This window comes from Cyprinodon tularosa, unplaced genomic scaffold, assembly GCF_016077235.1.
Source record: "Cyprinodon tularosa strain WSP-4 unplaced genomic scaffold, ASM1607723v1 ctg95, whole genome shotgun sequence".
In the NCBI taxonomy this organism is placed as follows: domain Eukaryota; kingdom Metazoa; phylum Chordata; class Actinopteri; order Cyprinodontiformes; family Cyprinodontidae; genus Cyprinodon; species Cyprinodon tularosa.
Window position 1 is genome coordinate 423,572 of NW_024039729.1, and position 19,539 is coordinate 443,110.

The 19,539-nt window shown below is 38.7% G+C and overlaps 1 protein-coding gene across 3 annotated transcripts; it reads right to left on the bottom strand.

Annotated features, from left to right (window-relative positions):
• Window positions 1–1,990: 1,990 nt before the first annotated feature.
• On the bottom strand, window positions 1,991–19,153 carry c1galt1b (core 1 synthase, glycoprotein-N-acetylgalactosamine 3-beta-galactosyltransferase, 1b). Of its 3 annotated transcripts, none has more exons than XM_038275220.1 (4): window positions 19,037–19,153; window positions 15,359–15,622; window positions 4,309–4,973; window positions 1,991–3,974 (listed from the first exon to the last, which is right to left on the bottom strand). In XM_038275220.1, exons 2-4 carry the CDS (start codon window positions 15,573–15,575, stop codon window positions 3,684–3,686), a joined length of 1,173 nt encoding a protein of 390 aa, XP_038131148.1. In that variant the 5' UTR covers window positions 15,576–15,622; window positions 19,037–19,153; the 3' UTR covers window positions 1,991–3,683. The 3 variants fall into 3 exon arrangements, with proteins under 3 accessions (XP_038131148.1, XP_038131146.1, XP_038131147.1); XM_038275218.1 differs by lacking the exon at window positions 19,037–19,153 and adding an exon at window positions 15,847–16,211; XM_038275219.1 differs by lacking the exon at window positions 19,037–19,153 and adding an exon at window positions 15,742–15,764.
• Between the last annotated feature and the right edge of the window lie 386 nt (window positions 19,154–19,539).

The following is a 19,539-nucleotide window of genomic DNA, read 5'->3' on the forward strand; positions in this document are numbered from 1 at the left end:
GTGTCAGAAAATTGCTATATATGATATGTGAGCTCTTCTATTATGATGTGTTTAGTTCTTTTCAATCTGAATCACAATGGGTCTTCAGTGAAAGGACATGTCATTGTTCCGCAAACTGATTAGCTGCTGAGTGGAGCGTTTTCTAGGATTCAGATCAATCGTGAAAGCTAACCTGCCTTGGAGCAGATATGTCGTTCAGCGTTTGTTACGATGGTGAGTAGCCTTGCTAAGAATGAATCCAGCTTTGTGGTAGCAGAAAATCGGGGTTAAAACTGAAGTTGTCTCGCTAACCCAAGTAATCCTGATTTGGGATTCAGGCCTCAGGACTAAAATGAAGCAGTTTAAAACAAAACATAGTTGGAGGTTAGAATGGAGCAGTCAAAGTCCACCATTCAAGTCAAAGTTGACTTTCACCAAATTTGAGAATCTGTGGCAAGATCGGAAAAGCACTGATCACAAACACTCTTCATATAATCTGGCTGAGATTAAGTTGTTTTGCGCAGAAGAATGGGCAGAAATTTCAATCTCTAGATGTACAAAGCTGGTAGCGACATAACCCTAAAAACTTGCAGCTTTCATTTCAGCAAAAGGAGGTTCTACAAAACATTGGTTCATGGGGCTAAATACTTTCACCCATCCTTTCCAGGTTTATATTTGCAGAAATAAAATATACAATTCATGCATAAACCCGTTTCCATTTCTCAATTTTGTACGACTTTTTTTTCTTTCGGTTGTAATGATACAAAAATTGGAAAAGCTAAAGTAAAATAAACACCTTTGCAAGCCATCGTATCTCTCTGACCAGTTTCTCTGTATATTGGTTTTCATAGCAACATTTGTTTAGTAATGATCTCTAAAAAAAATCTGGATCCATAAAAACGGATCGATTTAGTTGACTTTCCCGGGGTGAAGCTGTCAGAATTAATTGAAAAGCTGTTTTTCCTCTTTTACCTTCAAAAAGGGAAAACCTGTTTTTCCCCTTTTCTTTACCTTCAAAAACCAAAAATTGACTAATTTTGAAAACTTTCAATGTTTTAGTTACACATTTATAAGAGACTCCACATGTTGTGATACTGAATAATTAATGCTTATTTTCTAATTAATTGCTGACTTCATTTGTTGTTGTGTGCGACAGGAGTGGGCTGTCCATCCACACAGGCATTGAAGAATTGGATTAAATTCAGACTGCGGAAAGCGGAGGTAAGGAAAAAAAAAAAAGTCTTAAATCTTCCCTGAAAATAAACAGATTTGATCTCCTGCTTCTTGGGCTTTAAACCATATTTGCCTTTCCATAGGAGCCAACCTTCTCTGATAAGACCGTCAAACATCCGTGTTTAACCCAGCTCTATTTGATGAAGAATCCCAGTGTTCGCAACCAAAGAGGGAGGAAGACCCTGTTTAACTTCTTGTATTGAACAACATTGGAAAACATGCCTAAACGACATCTGTAATGTCTTATGGAAAATAAATGTATAAAATCAACAGTACAGTAAAATATGAATTTATTCATAGTGATTAAAGTACCTTTTCACAACCAAATCACGCGTATTCTGTGCTCACACTGCCAAAGAAAAGTTGCACATTTAAATGGCATTACTAACAAAAACACATTTTAAACATCAATCAACACAGCAATGTACATTTTCACTTTGAGAAAAACCTTAATGTTGACCAGATTGTCTAAGAACAGAAGAGTCCCACTCCTCCGATAACAAAACAATTAACAAACAAGAGCCGATATATAACTCAATTTTTTTTAAAGAAACTGTTACAATACTATAAAATTATAAACTTCTCCAATTAAAAACAGAAACAGCGGATCGAATCTGGTTTTGCGCACCAATAAACAGTTGTAACACCTAGTTTACAAGGTTTCCATTCAATACATTTTAAAAGTGGCTTAAATAAAAAAAAAAAAAAAAATTCAAACATTGCTGTTTTTTTTGTTTGTTTTTTTCCCGCTTGGTCTTTAACACTGTCATTTATTTCAAATGATTAGTTATCAAGAAACTGCTAAAAACAGCTTGCAAGCCCCTTAAAACGTAAGGATAAAGAAGAAAAAATAAAACCCATTGCAAGGATGAATTAAAAAAAAAAAAACATCTCCACCCTCTTTATCCCATTGTAACATCACAGTGCAAATTTAGGTGTGTAGCTCATGGCTCATACATTCTCGGTTTGCAAGGCACATTCTTTATGCGTCAGTTCGGGGAGAAGGATGTGGGAAACTTGATATGTAAACACGTGTTTACAAATGCATGTTTGCGTCTAGTGGCAGTTTCAAGACTAATGCTTTAGTGGGTGTAGACTGTTCTTTCTTTGTTACAGATGATAAATTGATACACCACTTCCTTGTCAATCTAGTTTCTCTGCTTTGATAAAAACCTGATGGAAATTTTTTTGATTAAACCTGTTCAACAGGTCAATTAAACTAACAAAAAGGCTTACTTCTATAAATAGAGAGAATAGTCAACCTTCAGCTGTAGGAATCTTTGGTTGGATTAAATTTACATTAATAGTCATTACGCCCCATATTAACTGGCCTGTGGAAAAGTGTGGGAATAGTGTACTACAGAAATATGCTCTGGAACAGAACCTTTTGACAAAAAATAACAGTAAATTCTGCTTTTGTTGCGTGTAATAAAAGGCCATTTTGTAGATTATAATTTCAGCCTTTTATGGTCTTCTTCCAATAGCTGGAATATTGAAGCTAGTGGTTTGGAAATCTTTTTTTTTTTACTTTACACAAACACAACAGATCATCAAACTAATTTTACTACCAGATTGGGCTTAGAAAAAGGACGGCATCATAACTTAACTGCAGTTTAACACATTTTGCTTTGCCAAGTGCAAAGTCATCACTGGCATAAGTTTTAAAAACCCTGTTTGTCAAAACAAAGATTTTGAACATCACAGCCCAAAAAACAAAGTACCAGATATCAATTAATGTGGACAGAAACAAATGAAAACGTCCTGATAAATTCCGAAGACCAGCTGAAGAAAAAATACTGGAGGCTGGCATAAAGTAAAGTCATTTCAGAGAGGCATCTCCTCAAAAGGACTTAAAATGGTGAGAACAGAACAATGGGTGGGATTTAGCAGCTTTGAAAAAAAAAAAATTTCAGTAAAACCACCACTGCTTTTTCTAGGCAAACAAGATTTCTTTCATCAAAATTGAGTCCCACTCAGGAGAAAGGTTTACTCTTTGCATTCAGTGGAAAAAGGCCTTGAAACACAGCCAGCATCCAGTTGAGAGGTAGCTCATGTGAAAAACTAACAAGCCAAATGCAAACATGACTTCAGTTACTTTGAATTTACAAAGAAGTCATCCAACCTAGATTACAAGACCAGGCCTTTCTGAGCAGGTGTTAAACCACCACAAGGAATGAGGTCAGACATGAAGGACAGACACATTTCAAAAAACACAATTTTAAAACCACTTAAAAAATAAAATGATTAAATTAATAAAAGAATATCTCTGCCCGAAAAACAGTCTTGAAGTCGCAGCTGACTTAAAGTCAGTCCTAAAGCTCCACAGTCCTCAGGGAATGCACTTGTTAGTGGAAGAAACCAAAGATCAAGGTGGATCAAATTACTTCTACTAGCCCAGATTATCACAATGAATGGGTGAACACCCAAAAAAACCAACACATTTTCTCTCAACCTGTAAGTCTGTGTGATTATCAAACTACAGCGGCAGCAGGGTCTTTACCATCCACATCCTGCCGTTGATGAACTCTAGATCCATCCTCTGTGTTCCCTGGCTCCTTCCCCCCAGAAGCCTTCTCTTTTAGTCTCTCGGCAGAATCCTCTGAATTTGAAAGGTCAATTCTGTAAGTCTTTGGGGTGGGTGGCTGATAACGGTATCTGTATCCAAAGGCACGCATGTGGTAGGCGTAGTACTCCAACAAATACATGCCGGCAGCGTCTACATAATGGAAAGAAACAGACACATCGGAGCAGCAGTTTGGACCCTGAAAAACAAAAAAAAATTGAAATGAAAAGAATTTGGCTATATGTCATCATCAAAAAAGAAGGTATAATACATGCATCTACATAGGAAGTCACAAATTATATTCATGAACTAAAGTAGAGGGAAAATAATCTAAGGCTTTCAAAGGTAGTCCCAAATAAAGAAAAAAAAAGTTTCTTCAAGACAGGAGTGTAACAACCACTATCAAATGTAAATACTGCACCATCTAAGTACCTCAGTCAACATAACCTTATCCTTTTAGCTCTTAACTATGCTTCATAACACCTCAACAACTCTGGAATTAAGAGATTTTGCACTTAAGCAGCTGAACTTGCCTCTGAGATGGGGTAGTAGCAGTAGCTCCAGTACCAGAAGCTTTTGGGGAATTTGGCAGTGAGGTGTTGTTCAGGGACGAAGGGGTGAAACGTCTCCCTCTGTGAAGTGTCTCTGGAGTCTCCTGCCAGAACCCCAACCTTCTCCATACACTGTCCCATCGCCAGGTCCTCAACAGAAGAAGTGTGAGTACACACTTTGTTTTTAAAACCTTCCACAAATCTCCGCAGGGCTTCTCTGCTCAGTACGTATCCAGCACCGCCACTCATGTACCCCTGCTTGGTGTAAGGTTTAAATCTTCGCCCGAAGTAAATTGGCTCATCTGGTGTGTGGTTCGCAAGGACCCATCGCAGATTATCTACTATCACATAGGTATCATCATCCGCCTTTAGGAACCAGTCTGCCTCATTGGCGTGACGCTCGTAGGCGTAATGGAAGGCTCTGATCGTTTTCCAGTACAGCTGATCGCGGCCTTCTTTTGTGCCAAGTCCCACTGTGGGGAAGTCTGGGTCATCTACGGAACTCATGAAAACAACTATATTGCAATGGCGACTCCATGTGTACTTGACATGGCGAGCCTTCTTCTCCAGGTTGTTGGGGCCGGTCATCACCCAGCAAAGGATACGCACCTTTTTGTAGAGCTCATCAGCCATACGGCTGTCCTCACCTTTGAAGGAGACAGAAAGCATTTACATTTTGTACATATTTTAGAAAAGTAAAAACAAAAAAGACAAAAAAAACAACAAAAAAACATACACATTACGCTCATATATATTTTGCCACTGTAGAACCTCAAACTCAAATGCTTTTTATAGAATTTTCATTCAAACCATCCAGGTTTTTATAAACCAAAATCTGAAAAATGTGGTTTGCATTTGTATTCTTCATCTTTCGCCAACAACTGACAAAACATCTGTAAAAATCCATTTCATTTTCCTGCATAAATAGACAATCATGCTCAGTCACCTGTCAAACCAGTAGGGGTGTGGGGAAAAAAATTGATTTGGCGATATATAGGGATTTGTGGCTGCCTGATATAAAATGGATCTTTCAGTTACAGTATCGATTTTTTTTAAAACTACACATTTTACCTCAAAAAATGTAGGGACAAAACGACAAAAACAACAACAACAAACCTTTATACAGTACCTTTATTTGTTAAACAAATGCTTGGGCCTGTAAGAAGTTTTTGGTCCTTGATTTCAATGTTTTATGGAGTATTTCATTGTATAATAACTGTAAAATAATAAAGGTTTCTACTTCATGGATTTCGCCTATTGCAGGTTCTTTTTGGAACGTAACCCCTGCGTTAAACGAGGGTTCACTGTACTGACTCTGACCCTAAACAATATAGATACCAAAATAACTAAGTGATCAATATAGTCTGATGAACATATTCAGCCATTGCTTTATAATCTATACATTCAATTTGAGATATCGCAATATATAGTGATATTGCAATTTGTGATAATATTCAATTCAATTCAGTTTATTTATATAGCGCCAAATTCACAACACATGTCATCTCAAGGCACTTTACAGTTCAACCAGATCATACAGTCAAATTGATACAAAGTTTTCTATCTAAGGAAAACCAGTTGATTGCATTGACTCATTGACTCAAATACAATCCCCCACACTAAGCATGCTTGTAGCGACAGTGGAGAGGAAAAACTCCCTTTTAACAGGAAGAAACCTCCAGCAGAACCAGGCTCAGTGTGAGCGGCCATCTGCCGAGGCCGACTGGGGTTCAAGGAGACAGAAGCAGAGATACAAAAAGCAGCTGTAAAAGGCGGCCCCGTCCAGGAAACACGCAGCCAGGCAGACGAGCTCCAAGGCAGCTCCCATGCCAGAGGACGAAGAGAGCACATCCACTCAGTCACGGTCAGAGAAACAGGACCACACTGGAAAACAGGCCGATCTCCAACATCTATAAACAAGGGTGTTGATAGAAGCAGCACAGCTGATGTTTCTTTCCAGGATGACGTCACAGCCAAACAGGAACAGACGAGGCAAAGCTACTCTGAGGAAAAGCAGAGAGAGCAGAAGGTTAGAGATTGAACTAACAGATTCTGCAGAATAGGAGAACAGAGAGAGAATGAAGCAGAATGATGAAATGGGGGTCCCTATGTCCTCCAAAAGTCTAAGCCTATAGCAGCATAACTATAGAGATAGCTCAGGATAACCTGAGCCACCCTAACTATAAGCTTTATCAAAAAGGAAAGTTTTAAGCCTAGCCTTAAAAGTAGACAGGGTGTCTGCCTCACGGACTAAAACTGGTAGTTGGTTCCACAGCAGAGGAGCCTGATAACTAAAAGATCTGCCTCCCATTCTACTTTTAGAAATTCTAGGAACCACTAGTAAACCTGCAGATTGAGAGCGAAGTGCTCTGTTAGGAACATAAGGAACAATCAGATCTCTGATATAAGATGGAGCTTGGCCATTTAAGGCTTTATATGTGAGAAGGAGGATTTTAAATTCTATTCTTGATTTAACAGGAAGCCAATGAAGAGAAGCCAGGATAGGAGAGATATGATCTCTCTTTTTTATTTTCATTAGAACTCTGGCTGCAGCATTTTGGATCAGCTGAAGGCTTTTAACTACAGTTTGTGGACTTCCTGATAGTAAAGAATTACAATAGTCCAGCCTTGAAGTAACAAATGCATGGACTAGTTTCTCAGCATCACCCCTGGACAGGATATTTCTAATTTTTGTAATGTTCCTCAGATGAAAGAAGGAAATTCTAGAAACCTCTTTGATATGGGATTTAAATGACAGGTCCTGATCAAAAATAACACCAAGATTTTTTACTTTATTATCTGAAATCAGTTTAATCCCATCCAAATGAAGTGACTGGCAAATCAGTTTCTTTTTCAGAGACTCTGGTCCAAAGACTATAACTTCTGTTTTGTCTGCATTCAGGAGCAGAAAGTTAAGAGTCATCCAGGTTTTTATGTCTTCAAGACATGCCTGTAATCTATGTAATGGGTTAGCTTCATCTGGATTTATAGACAGATATAGCTGGGTATCATCAGCGTAACAGTGGAAATTAATCCCATGCTGTCTAATAATTCTACCAATTGGGAGCATGTATAAAGTAAAGAGAATTGGTCCTAGCACTGATCCCTGTGGTACTCCACAGGTAACCTTTGAGCGTGTTGAAGATCTATCATTAACATGAACAAACTGAATTCGATCAAATAGATAAGATTTAAACCAGTCTAGTGCTGTTCCTTTAATTCCAACAAAATATTCAAGTCTTTCTAAAAGAATATTATGGTCAACTGTATCAAATGCAGCACTAAGATCCAACAGGACGAGCACAGATACAAGTCCATTATCTGAGGCCATGAGAATATCATTAGTGACTTTCACCAGAGCTGTTTCAGTGCTATGATGAGCTCTAAAGCCAGACTGAAACTCTTCAAAAAGTTCATTATGGTGGAAGTGATCGCAAACTTGTTTGGCAACTACTTTCTCAAGAATTTTGGATAAGAAAGGAAGATTGGATATAGGTCTATAATTGACCAAGTCATCTGGGTCAAGAGACGGTTTCTTAAGCAGAGGTTTAATTACAGCAACCTTAAAAGCTTTAGGTACATATCCCTGTAACAGAGATAGATTAATCACATCTAAAATGGAGGAGGAGATCAAAGGGAATACCTCCTTAAATAACCTGGTTGGAACTGGATCTAACATACAAGTTGAAGGCTTAGATGAAGACAATAATTTTGCTAATTCAGAGAGTTCAACTGGATCAAAGTAGTCTAAACCCGGTTCAGATTCCATGACTACCTCAGGTACAAATCGCGGATAGAGGAGTGCTTATGATCTTATTTTTAATAAGATCAATCTTATTTATAAAGAATCCCATAAAATCATTGCTGCTAAGAGCAGGTGGAATGGACGGTTCAACAGAGCTATGGCTCTGGGTGAGTTTGGCAACTGTATTAAAAAGAAATCTAGGATTATTCTTATTCTCCTCTATTAATGAGGAGAAGTATGCTGCTCTTGCTTTACAAAGAGTCCTCTTATACAGCAGTAAACCATTTTTCCAGACTAGGAAGGACTCTCGCAGGCCTGTGGAGCGATATTTTCTCTCCAGTTTCCTAGCATTTTGCTTCAAAGTACGCAGCTCTGCATTAAACCAAGGAGCAAGCTTTCTATTTTTAACGGTTTTCATTTTCAAAGGAGCTGCGTTGTCTAAGGCAATACGCAGAGAACTAGCAACCCCATCAACAAAATCATCAACCTGTGAAGGGGAATAAGCTAAGCTTTTGCACTCTGCAGCACTGCTCAGTGACACAGAGGAGAGAGAAAGTGAAGCAGATTCTTTAAAATTTATAACTGCACTATCTGATAAAGATCTACTAAAATTGAACCTTCTTTTGGGGGAGGAGAACTCTGTTAAAGTAATCCTGAAGGTTATTGGAAAGTGGTCAGAGAGGACAGGGTTGTGAGGAAATACTGTTATTTCTTCACATTCTATGCCGTATGTCAGCACAAGATCCAAAGTATGAAGATGAGAATGCGTGGGACTATTCACATTTTGAACAAAGCCAATAGTGTCTAAGATAGCATTAAAGGCTGCTCTTAAGCTATCGCCTTCAATGTCAGCATGGATGTTAAAATCTCCCACTATGATGACCCTGTCAGTATTTAATACCAAATCAGAAAGGAACTCTGAAAACTCATCTAAAAATTCAGAGTAAGGACCTGGTGGACGATACAAAGTTACAAAAAGAAGAGGTTTTCTTGCCTTGAAATTTGGATCAGGGAAATTAAGGGTTAAATGTTCAAAAGAGTTGTAGGTATTAATTGTTTTGGGAGTAATCCGTAAGTCAGACTGGAAGATTGTTGCTACTCCTCCTCCTCGCCCAGAACTTCTGGGGATGTGAAAATTTAAATAGCTTGAAGGAGTTGCCTCATTTATGCTCACATAATCCTCTTGCTGCAGCCAGGTTTCTGTAAGGCAAAACAAGTCAATGTGATTATCACAAATCAAGTCATTAACTAGTAGACTTTTAGAGGAAAGCGATCTTATGTTAAACAGACCGCATTTAATTGTTTTAACTTTTTCCCCAATTGGAGTTATTTTGATTTTAATTGGATTATCATGATTTACTCCTTTGGGAATCTTTGCTAATTTATTAGATTTTGGTCGTGGGCAAGACACTGTCTGGATGGAGTAAAGAGTGGGTAACAGTAGAGAAGCTGCAGAGATGTGTGTTAAACTACAACTCAAAATACACAAAATATTGTATTTTGACCAGAGTCAAATCTACTCATGGGTCAATCTACTTTGACCCCTGAGCAGTGGTAACAAAGGGGCAAATTGTAGTTGTATCTAGGCTAGAGCTGTCAGTCTGGTAAGGAATCTGGTTGTTATTAGAACTTGTAAAGGTTTACCGTACCTTTATTTGCAACATAAAACTGACTAAAATTAGAATAAAACCTTTTCAAGCTTTAGTCAACTTAAACTATCACATATAGTATAGCTAAAATGCAAATGGCTGTCATAAACAACACTGTTAGGAAAGATCTCTGCTCAGGGCGGTGGCTCAGATCAAAACCAACTTCTACAAATAGTGATAACAAAGGTTACAAATGACTAGTATAGCAAAGCCACAGAACAGAAACAAAAAGTATAAAAGTCAGCAAATGAATTATGTGTAATAATGCAGGTTACAATCCCAGCACTACAGCAACTGAAGACTTACTATATTTAGTCCTAGTGACCAAAGAATGCTAATGTGACATACACTGTGAGCTGTAATGTCATATATAGACAGGTGTGTGCCTTTCCTAATCAAGTCCAACCAGTTTAATTAAACACAGCTGGACTCCAATGAATGAGCAGAACCATCTCAAGGAGGATCAGAAGAAATGGACAACATGTGAGTTAAATATGAGTCACAGCAAAGGGTCTGAATACTTATGAGCATTTGTTTGTTTTGTTTTCTGTCAAGATGGGGTGCTGAGTGTACATTAATGAAAAATAAAATTAACTCTTTGATTTTAGCAAATGGCTGCAATGAAACAAAGAGTGAAAAAGTGGTCTGAATACTGTACCCACTGTACATCAGAATGATCCATATCCACATAAGGGATAATCTTGCAGCTCTCTGTATGTGTAAAACGAACAAAGCTCATGGATCAACACACCAGGTCCTGATTATATGCTTAAAATTAAGTCACTGAAAAACAAATACATGCATGTTTATGTTTTTTCAGCTCTTAAGTCCTTGTTTTACTTAAGCCACCACCAAAAAGGTGTTTAGCATTTATCCATACACTCCCTCTATAATGATCATAAACTCATAACAACTCAGGCATGACTTAAAAGACAGAACAAGCATGGGTGTGTTTAGGTGATTTACATTCCATTATTTTCAGGTTTTTAATAAGCAAAACCTGAAACTGAAAATGAAGCCCTTGCCTTTTAATTTTTTAAAAGATTGTTTGCTGAAAAATATATTAACTGCTGGCTTATATCATGCGTAATTGAAACATATATAAAATGTGATAAAAATGTTTCAGCTCTCTGGTACGATGCCGCTCTTGAACACAATTGTGAACATTTAAATATAAAAAAATGGTATATTCAGAAGCTAATTACAATTATTATTAAACATTGTAGTGTCAAGCAATGTATTAATACCCCTGTATTGTGGACTGTAATAAAAGGATGCATTTCAGAAAGTCTCTTTAGCTACACTATATTGCCAAAAGTATTTGCTCACCTGCCTTGACTCACATATGAGCTTAAGTGACATCCCGTTCCTAATCCATAGGGTTCAATATGACGTCGGTCCACCCTTTGCAGCTAGAACAGCTTCAACTCTTCTGGGAAGGCTGTCCACAAGGTTTAGGAGTGTGTTTATGGGAATTTTTGACCATTCTTCCAGAAGCGCATTTGTGAGGTCGCACACTGATGTTGGACGAGAAGGCCTGGCTCTCAGTCTCCGCTCTAATTCATCCCAAAGGTGTTCTATCGGGTTGAGGTCAGGACTCTGTGCAGGCCAGTCAAGTTCATCCACACCAGACTCTGTCATCCATGTCTTTATGGACCTTGCTTTGTGCACTGGTGCACAGTCATGTTGGAAGAGGAAGGGGCCAGCTCCAAACTGTTCCCACAAAGTTGGGAGCATGGAATTGTCCAAAATGTCTTGGTATGCTGAAGCATTCAGAGTTCCTTTCACTGGAACTAAGGGGCCAAGCCCAGCTCCTGAAAAACAACCCCACACCATAATCCCCCCTCCACCAAACTTTACACTTGGCACAATGCAGTCAGACAAGTACCGTTCTCCTGGCAACCGCCAAACCCAGACCCGTCCATCAGATTGCCAGATGGAGAAGCGCGATTCGTCACTCCAGAGAACGCGTCTCCACTGCTCTAGAGTCCAGTGGCGGCGTGCTTTACACCACCGCATCCGACGCTTTGCATTGCACTTAGTGATGTATGGCTTGGATGCAGCTGCTCGACCATGGAAACCCATTCCATGAAGCTCTCTGCGCACTGTTCTTGAGCTAATCTGAAGGCCACATGAAGTTTGGAGGTCTGTAGTGATTGACTCTGCAGAAAGTTGGCGACCTCTTCGCACTATGCGCTTCAGCATCCGCTGACCCCGCTCCGTCAGTTTACGTGGCCTACCACTTCGTGGCTGAGTTGCTGTCGTTCCCAAACACTTCCATTTTCTTATAATACAGCTGACAGTTGACTGTGGAATATTTAGGAGCTAGGAAATTTCACGACTGGATTTGTTGCACAGGTGGCATCCTATCACAGTTCCACGCTGGAATTCACTGAGCTCCTGAGAGCGACCCATTCTTTCACAAATGTTTGTAAAAACAGTCTGCATGCCTAGGTGCTTGAATTTATACACCTGTGGCCATGGAAGTGATTGGAACACCTGATTCCAATAATTTGGATGGGTGAGCAAATACTTTTGGCAATATAGTGTATATGAAGGAATCTTGTCCAAACATAAACGCCATCTGTTTGTTCCTGCCTTGAGGCATCAATAGGGCTGGGCTTGTCACCTCAAGCAAAACTTTTTTTCCCAGAGATAGGTGATGGCTGTTTTAACAGACAAACTTTATACCAAAACATTTATTTTACTCCTACACGTTGAGTTTAATTACTGGAATTTTAAAAAATGTCCTGCAATTTAGAAGTAATGCTTACATGAATGTGTACAACGATTCGATTATTTTCGATACTCAAGAATACACCACAATACAATTTGATTAGATTAATTGGTTCATTTCTCATTTTTATTTTTTTTACCTTACAGGCTAGACAATGTTTCAAATTTGAAATGAATCAATGAAAGCTGTAATATCTTTATGCTTTTTATTTGAGAAACAACAGCAAATAGCAGAAGTAGAAAAGTTGTACTCCACCTAGGCCTATGAAAACCTCATTCACTGAAAAATAATGTCCCTGCGTTATAAATTCTGAAAGGCCTTACATAAAAAATACTGCACAAAATCAGTGCAATGAGTGCAATGCAATGGCTCCAGAGTGTCGAGCAGGTATTGTGTGGACGGATATTTGTGCCTTCGGTTTGAGCATGCAGGAACCAATCCGAGCACGCAGTGAGACAACACACACGCACGCTCAACTCTGAAAAACTCTTCTCAACACACTGTCGTCGCACTCAGTTCCATGTCTGCGCATGCTCGTATCCGTCTCTGCTCGCGCTCGACCTGCTCTCTCCACGCTCAACACCAGCTGTGCGCTCGGCTGTCTCTCCTCTCACTTGACTCCGTCTCTGCACTCGCAAATTCATAAATGTATGTAAATATGGCGGTTGGCAGACAACTGGATCGGGACTGAAGCAAATATATCCTACTGTCCGCTGACTGAATCATTGCGTTTAAATGACTATAACGCTGAACTAGAATCAGAGCAAATTAAACTTCTTAATGGAACAATTTCTTCAATCCATTCTAAGGCCAATATGATCACAAACATTTCTCCTTTGGAGGCTGAATTCCAACACTGATTATTTTACCTGATTTAAAATAAAATTCTGTAACTAAAAAGAAACACCATTCCTAATATTGGAATATTTTGAAGCATCCCTAAAAATTTACCCATATCTAAAATATTTTTATCTAAATATTGTTGAACCATACTTCAATCTGAAATATCCTCCTAATTTCTGTTTAACAGCTAAATCAAATCCATCTCAATAGCAGAAAAAAAGGTGGATGAGGTGATGATCAAATACCTGTTTTACTGACATTTATTTGAGATAATTCAAGATATTTTACAGTACTATCTGCTGTCCATCAAATTGAGTGTTGACCGCATAACTAAAAGAATTGTTTCATTCCCTGATTGTGTTTTTTTTTTCTCCCATTTAACCAGGTGTAGTATTTGGAATGAATACTTTGATTGGATGAAAAAAGCTGGGCGTGATTGGCTGATGGTGTGGTTTATTTACATACATTTATGAATTCGGGAGCGCAGAGACAGAGTCGAGCGAGCGCAGAGACAGAGTCGAGCGAGCGGAGAGACGGCCGAGCGCAAAGCTGGTGTTGAGCGCGGAGAGAGCAGGTCGAGCGTGAGCAGAGACGGATCCGAGCATGCGCGCAGACATGGAACTGAGCGAAAACTGAAAAATGGTTCTTTGGTTCATTTAACATATCAAGAAATGAACTTTAGACTTGTTTTTTGTTTTTGTTTTATTCAGTGCCCAAACAGCCAAGACACTCCCTTGATTGTTTTAGGGAAATTACAAAACACAGCACATCAGTGAATTTATATTCTTAAAAAAGCCTACATAAAAAAAATGTATATCATGATCCAATGATTTTATTTTGTGCCATTACAAACTGTATTTGGATGGGTTTTTTGTTTGTTTTGTTCCTTTTAAACCAAACACATTTCAACCTCATCAAGGAATTTTGTTTGTAGCGAACATAGCTCTCATCTGTAAATTTCCATGCCATCAGATGCTCAGATCAATTTGCCAGATATTTCAACAGGACACTCTTGAGAATGGTACCAGAGTAAGACATCAGGTATTACCAGTTTCAGAACCTCCCTGCTTTTTGTAATCATTGTATTACTTTTTCATGCGTTGCACATGATGTCAAACTCCTGACCATATCCTGAGAAGATTGTGTTGACTAGTACTACGAGGACGAAAAAATAACCCACTATAAGGTCTTTAGTTATGGTCCCAAAAGCAAAAAAATCTGCTGTAGGGTTATGTAAATACTTTGATAAGTCATCCATATTAAGAAAATTTAAAGAAGGGACAAAATGCTTCCCTTCTAACCCACCTTCTAATTCTAAATAGGGACAAACATATAATTAAACTATTTTATTTACATTTACTGATAAAAAAAACAAAAAACCAAAATGACAAAGTTATAACTGTAGATTTGGGAACCCACCTTTAAGATAATCTTTTACAATTTAATTAGTCAAAGGAAACATTAATGGTGTAATTTTGTCTATTAAACAAATTTAAAACAAAAATACACAAATGTATGTGATTTTTACGTCAGATTGCATTTTAAATATTATTTTAAATTGTTTATGGAAATGCTAGCCTACTATTAAACCATGGTGTTCTCTATGGACCTTGAAACTACTGAACAAACTCACGCACACCTTTTCAGCAAATAACAAAACCAAACATACTATTTAAGGACTTTTATGGTGCAGCTCCACTTCCACTTTCCACTGCTAGTTCTGCACCTCTACTTTAATCTACCTCCGATACTTAAGCACAAGATCCATCAGTTTAACAAAATCATTAGTAATGCACGTAATATTCAAGATAGTTATACAAAACACGTAAAAAAAAAGGGATTTCTATACCTATCAGCAACAAATTTGAGAAAAAAATAGATGGATTAATTTAATTATTGTGATAAAGATAATCAATTCAAGTGAATGCTTCCTTATACTGACATTAAATAAACTGCTCTTTATTTTTAGGATAGAATAATTCGGGATAATGCCAATTACTAAGTGAGGATAATGGGAAATATTAGGTTGTTGTTTAGGCAACTGGATGCAACATATACCTGAATGATGAGGGTGATCCAGGTTAAACAGAGCCGACCTCTCCTTCTTCCATACCCCCATGTCTTGGTCCAACTGTTGCTGCCGGTCACTAAGTTGCCCATAGCTGTTGACCTGCAGGCTCCTCTCAAACCACATCTGCCGCATGATCACGTACAATGTTAGAGTCCCCACCACGAAACCAGCGTAAAAGGAGAATCTGGAGCCCATGGCCTTCATGCTGGACCAGATGTTCGGCTGTTAATTCACAGTGGCAGCAGCCCAACCTAAACCAGGGAGGGAAAAAGGGATAGATTTTTTTTTTTTTTTTTGAAGGTGTGGTTTACTCAGCAGCAGTAGTAAATGAAACATAACAGTTGGATTACTATCTCGAAGCTATCATTACCGTTTCGGCTCCGGAAATTCTGAAAAAAGGCGCAGCGTTTTATCTACCAGCAATAACAGTTAGCCATACTAAAGTAAGACAACAAAAAACAAGCTCAGTTCTCACCTAGCGTCACGGAGAGAGGAGCGAGCAACCCGAACCGTTAACTGAATAAACTCCAGATGGAATGAAACTCATTTCGATAACGATGTCCGGTTAATGGTTGACTTCTGCTTCGAGTTGGAGCAGCTGGGAAAAGCTAACAGGCTAGTCCGTTATTTGAGCGACTCTGCTAGCGTCAACTTCGCTCTTTAGTTATTCAGCAGTCCCGTCGCAGCTGCGCAGCTAACGGGAAAAAAAGAAGGTGGCTTTGTCGGTTCGGCTTCAACGAAAAAAGATCATAAGAAACCCAAAAGTTAAGATAGACTCCACGTCGTTTCAGGAACTTACATCTAACTGATGTGTGATATCTTCCTTATTTAAAAAAAAAAAAAACTACTTCCGGTCATACCAGATAGAGAGCAGGTTTGGCTTTTTAACCCTTGTATTCACTAATTGTTGTAAGGAAATTCATCAATTAAATCAATATTTACCTCCTTGGACTATTATCCTTATACATTAAAGAAAATATCACTGTCTTAAAACAAAAAGACGAAAGAACAGGGAATAAAGAGCATTCTCGGTATGTGTAATTTGCCTATATGCAAATAAGGAAAATGGGTGGGTTAGGTTAAACGCATCCGGAATTTTTTCTCTCCATTCATATTTGTTTTAGGACATAAGCTTCGGGCTTAGCTGTGACAAAGCAGCCAAATTGCATGGACTAAAGGCTTTAAACATACACTTTTGTGTAGTAATCTATGCACCTGGTGTTTAACGATAGAATAAATACAACACATTTTAGTCAAATTACAAACTAGTTCACAGATAAGATAAAGTGACACATCATCATATAGCCGTACAGAAAAAAATATCCCCAGTGTTTGGTTCAGATTAAAAAAAAAACAAAACAAAAAAACATCCTCCTCTATTTCTTCTTACGGAAGAAGATTAGAGCCACTGAAGATATTTTATTTCATTTTAATATGAGAAAAAAGTCAGAATTCTTGACTTTTATATAACTGTGGCTTTTATACAACTGTGGCCCAATAATATAAATAATCCTCAAAAATACAACTTGCCAAATAATGCTGCACACAGTGTATATATATATATATATATTTATATATATACACTGTGTGCAGCATTATTTGGCAAGTTGTATTTTTGAGGATTACTTTTATTATTGGGCCACAGTTGTGTCCTCAATCAACCCCAAAGACTCCTTAAAGGAATTTTATGGACCTTTCTGCCTCGGGCGCTATGGACCTCCATTATTTGAATGTCAGCAGACAGTAAGAAGCCTCCCAGATCTCCAGATGCATTTGAGATATCAAAAAAGTACTCCAGAGTGTTGTTCAGCATGGGGGTGAGTAGAAAATGAAGGCTAATCATGTTTTGGGTGTACTATTCCTTTTCATATTTTTGGAAGTTAATGTATGTTTGTTTTTTTTAGATTTGGCCATTTTATGAGGATGTCTGTGTGCAGGTTAAGATTACTGTGCAGAATTATTAGGCAATTTAATAAAAAAAACAAATATATACCCATCTCACTTGTTTATTTTTACCAGGTAAACTAATAACAACTCAAAATTCAGAAATAAACATTTGCAACATTCAAAAACTAAAAAACAAACAAATCAGCGACCAATATAGCCACCTTTCTTCACCATGACGCTCAAAAGCCTTCCATCCATAGATTCTGTCAGTGTCTTGATCTGTTTGCGATCCACATTGCATGCAGCAGCCACCACAGCGTCCCAGACACTGTTCAGAGAGGTGGACTATTTTCCCTCCCTGTAGATCTCACATTTCATGAAGGACCACAGGTTCTCGATGGGGTTCAGATCAGGTGAACAAGGGGGCCATGTCATTATTTTTCTCCTTTTAGACTTCTCTGGCCAGCCATGCTGTGGTGTATTTTGATGCGTGTGACGGAGCATTGTCCTGCATGCAGGGGCGGATTTAGGAAATTTGGGGCCCTAGGCAAAGACAGGCAGGGGGCCCCCTGAGAAGAAAACCCATAGAACAGACCCATTCTACAGATAGAGAAATGTTAATAGAATAGACATCCATTATTTGTTCTAGGTTTTGTCCCTTTTTCCTCTATATTTATCAGCGTTCTGATGGCATTTTAGCCAAAGGATTTTTATCAAAAACACAATTAATGTGCACAAATAAGGATTAGTTGTATTAACCATACATGGAAACAGAGTTTTATGGGGCCCCCAGAACTTGGGGCCCTAGGCAACTGCCTAGTATTGCCTAATGGTAAATCCCCCCCTGCCTGCATGAATATCATGTTTTTCTTGAATGAAGGCGACTTTTTCTGTACCACTGTTTGAAGGTGTCTTCCAGAAACTGGCAGTAGGTCTGGGGTTGATCTTGACTCCATCATCAATTGCAACCCAAAAATGTCCCACATGGTCATCTTTGATGATATCAGCCCATACCAGTACCCCATCTCCACATTGCTGGTGTCTGAGTCAATAAGGAACTTGCTGCCCTTTACTGATCCAGCCTGGTGCCCATCCATCTGGCCCATCAAGACTCACTCTCATTTCATCAGACCTAAACACCTTGGAGAAATCAGCCTTCAGATATTTCTTGGCCCAATCTTTACGTTTTGTCTTGTGTCTCTTGTTCAAAGGTGGCCTTTTGCTTCTCGGCACTCCAGGCATGTTGCAGCTCTGAAATATGGCACAACTGGTGGCTAATGGCTTCCTGGCAGCTTCACGCTTTATCCTTCTCAATTCATGGGGAGTTATTTTGCGTCTTCTTTTTTCAACACACTTCTTGCGCCCCTGTTGGCTATTTGCCATGAACCGCTTGATTGTACGATGATCCCCTTCAAAAGCTACGCAATTTCCAAACTGCTGCACCCCTCTGAAAGACATCTGACAATTCTGACTTTTCAGAGTCTGTTAAATCTCTTTTCTGACCCATTTTGCCAAAGGAAAGGAAGTTGCCTAATAATTAAGCACACATTATATAGGGTGTTGATATCATTAGGCCACACCCCTTCTCATGCAGAGATGCACACCAACTGATTTACTTAATTGGTAGTTGGCTTCCAAGCCTATACAGCTTGGAGTAGGACAAAATCGGTCGAAATATTCACTAATAATTCTGCATACAATATATATATATATATATATATATATATAAAAAATACGTTGATATTTAAAGCAAAAGGATTAAAATAAAAAGTACTTACGACATGTTTTCAAAGAACCCCATGAAATCTTAGTCCAACCCTTCTGCTCGGTCTTCTCATTTATTCAGTTCTTGCTCCTCTGACTATTGTAGTGATCAAGCTCTCATGTTTCACTTTAGGGACAAAGCTTTACTGATGTGGCAAACCTTTTAAAGAAAAACATGGCGCACATTGGGGGTCATTAGAGCGGGGTTGATCAAGCGCTCAGTTACTCTCCTTGCACATCTTAGAGAACTACCTTTTTTACTGTGGCAAAGCATAATTGCGCAGTGAGCAAGTTGGCACAGATGGAGCTGCCTTTGGTCCGACATCTGCAAACATTGCAGCAAGTGTTGTTTACTCCTTATCAGTTTATCAGTGGCGGCATCTTTGCACATCAGTTCAACTCTGCCTTCAGGGAGAGCATAGAGCCCTCCCCTTTCTCCTCCCTGCCCATTGCTGCTCAAACAGCTCCAACAGGGAAGAGGCAGAAACAAAATAGCTGGTGTCGTTTGACAAGTGTG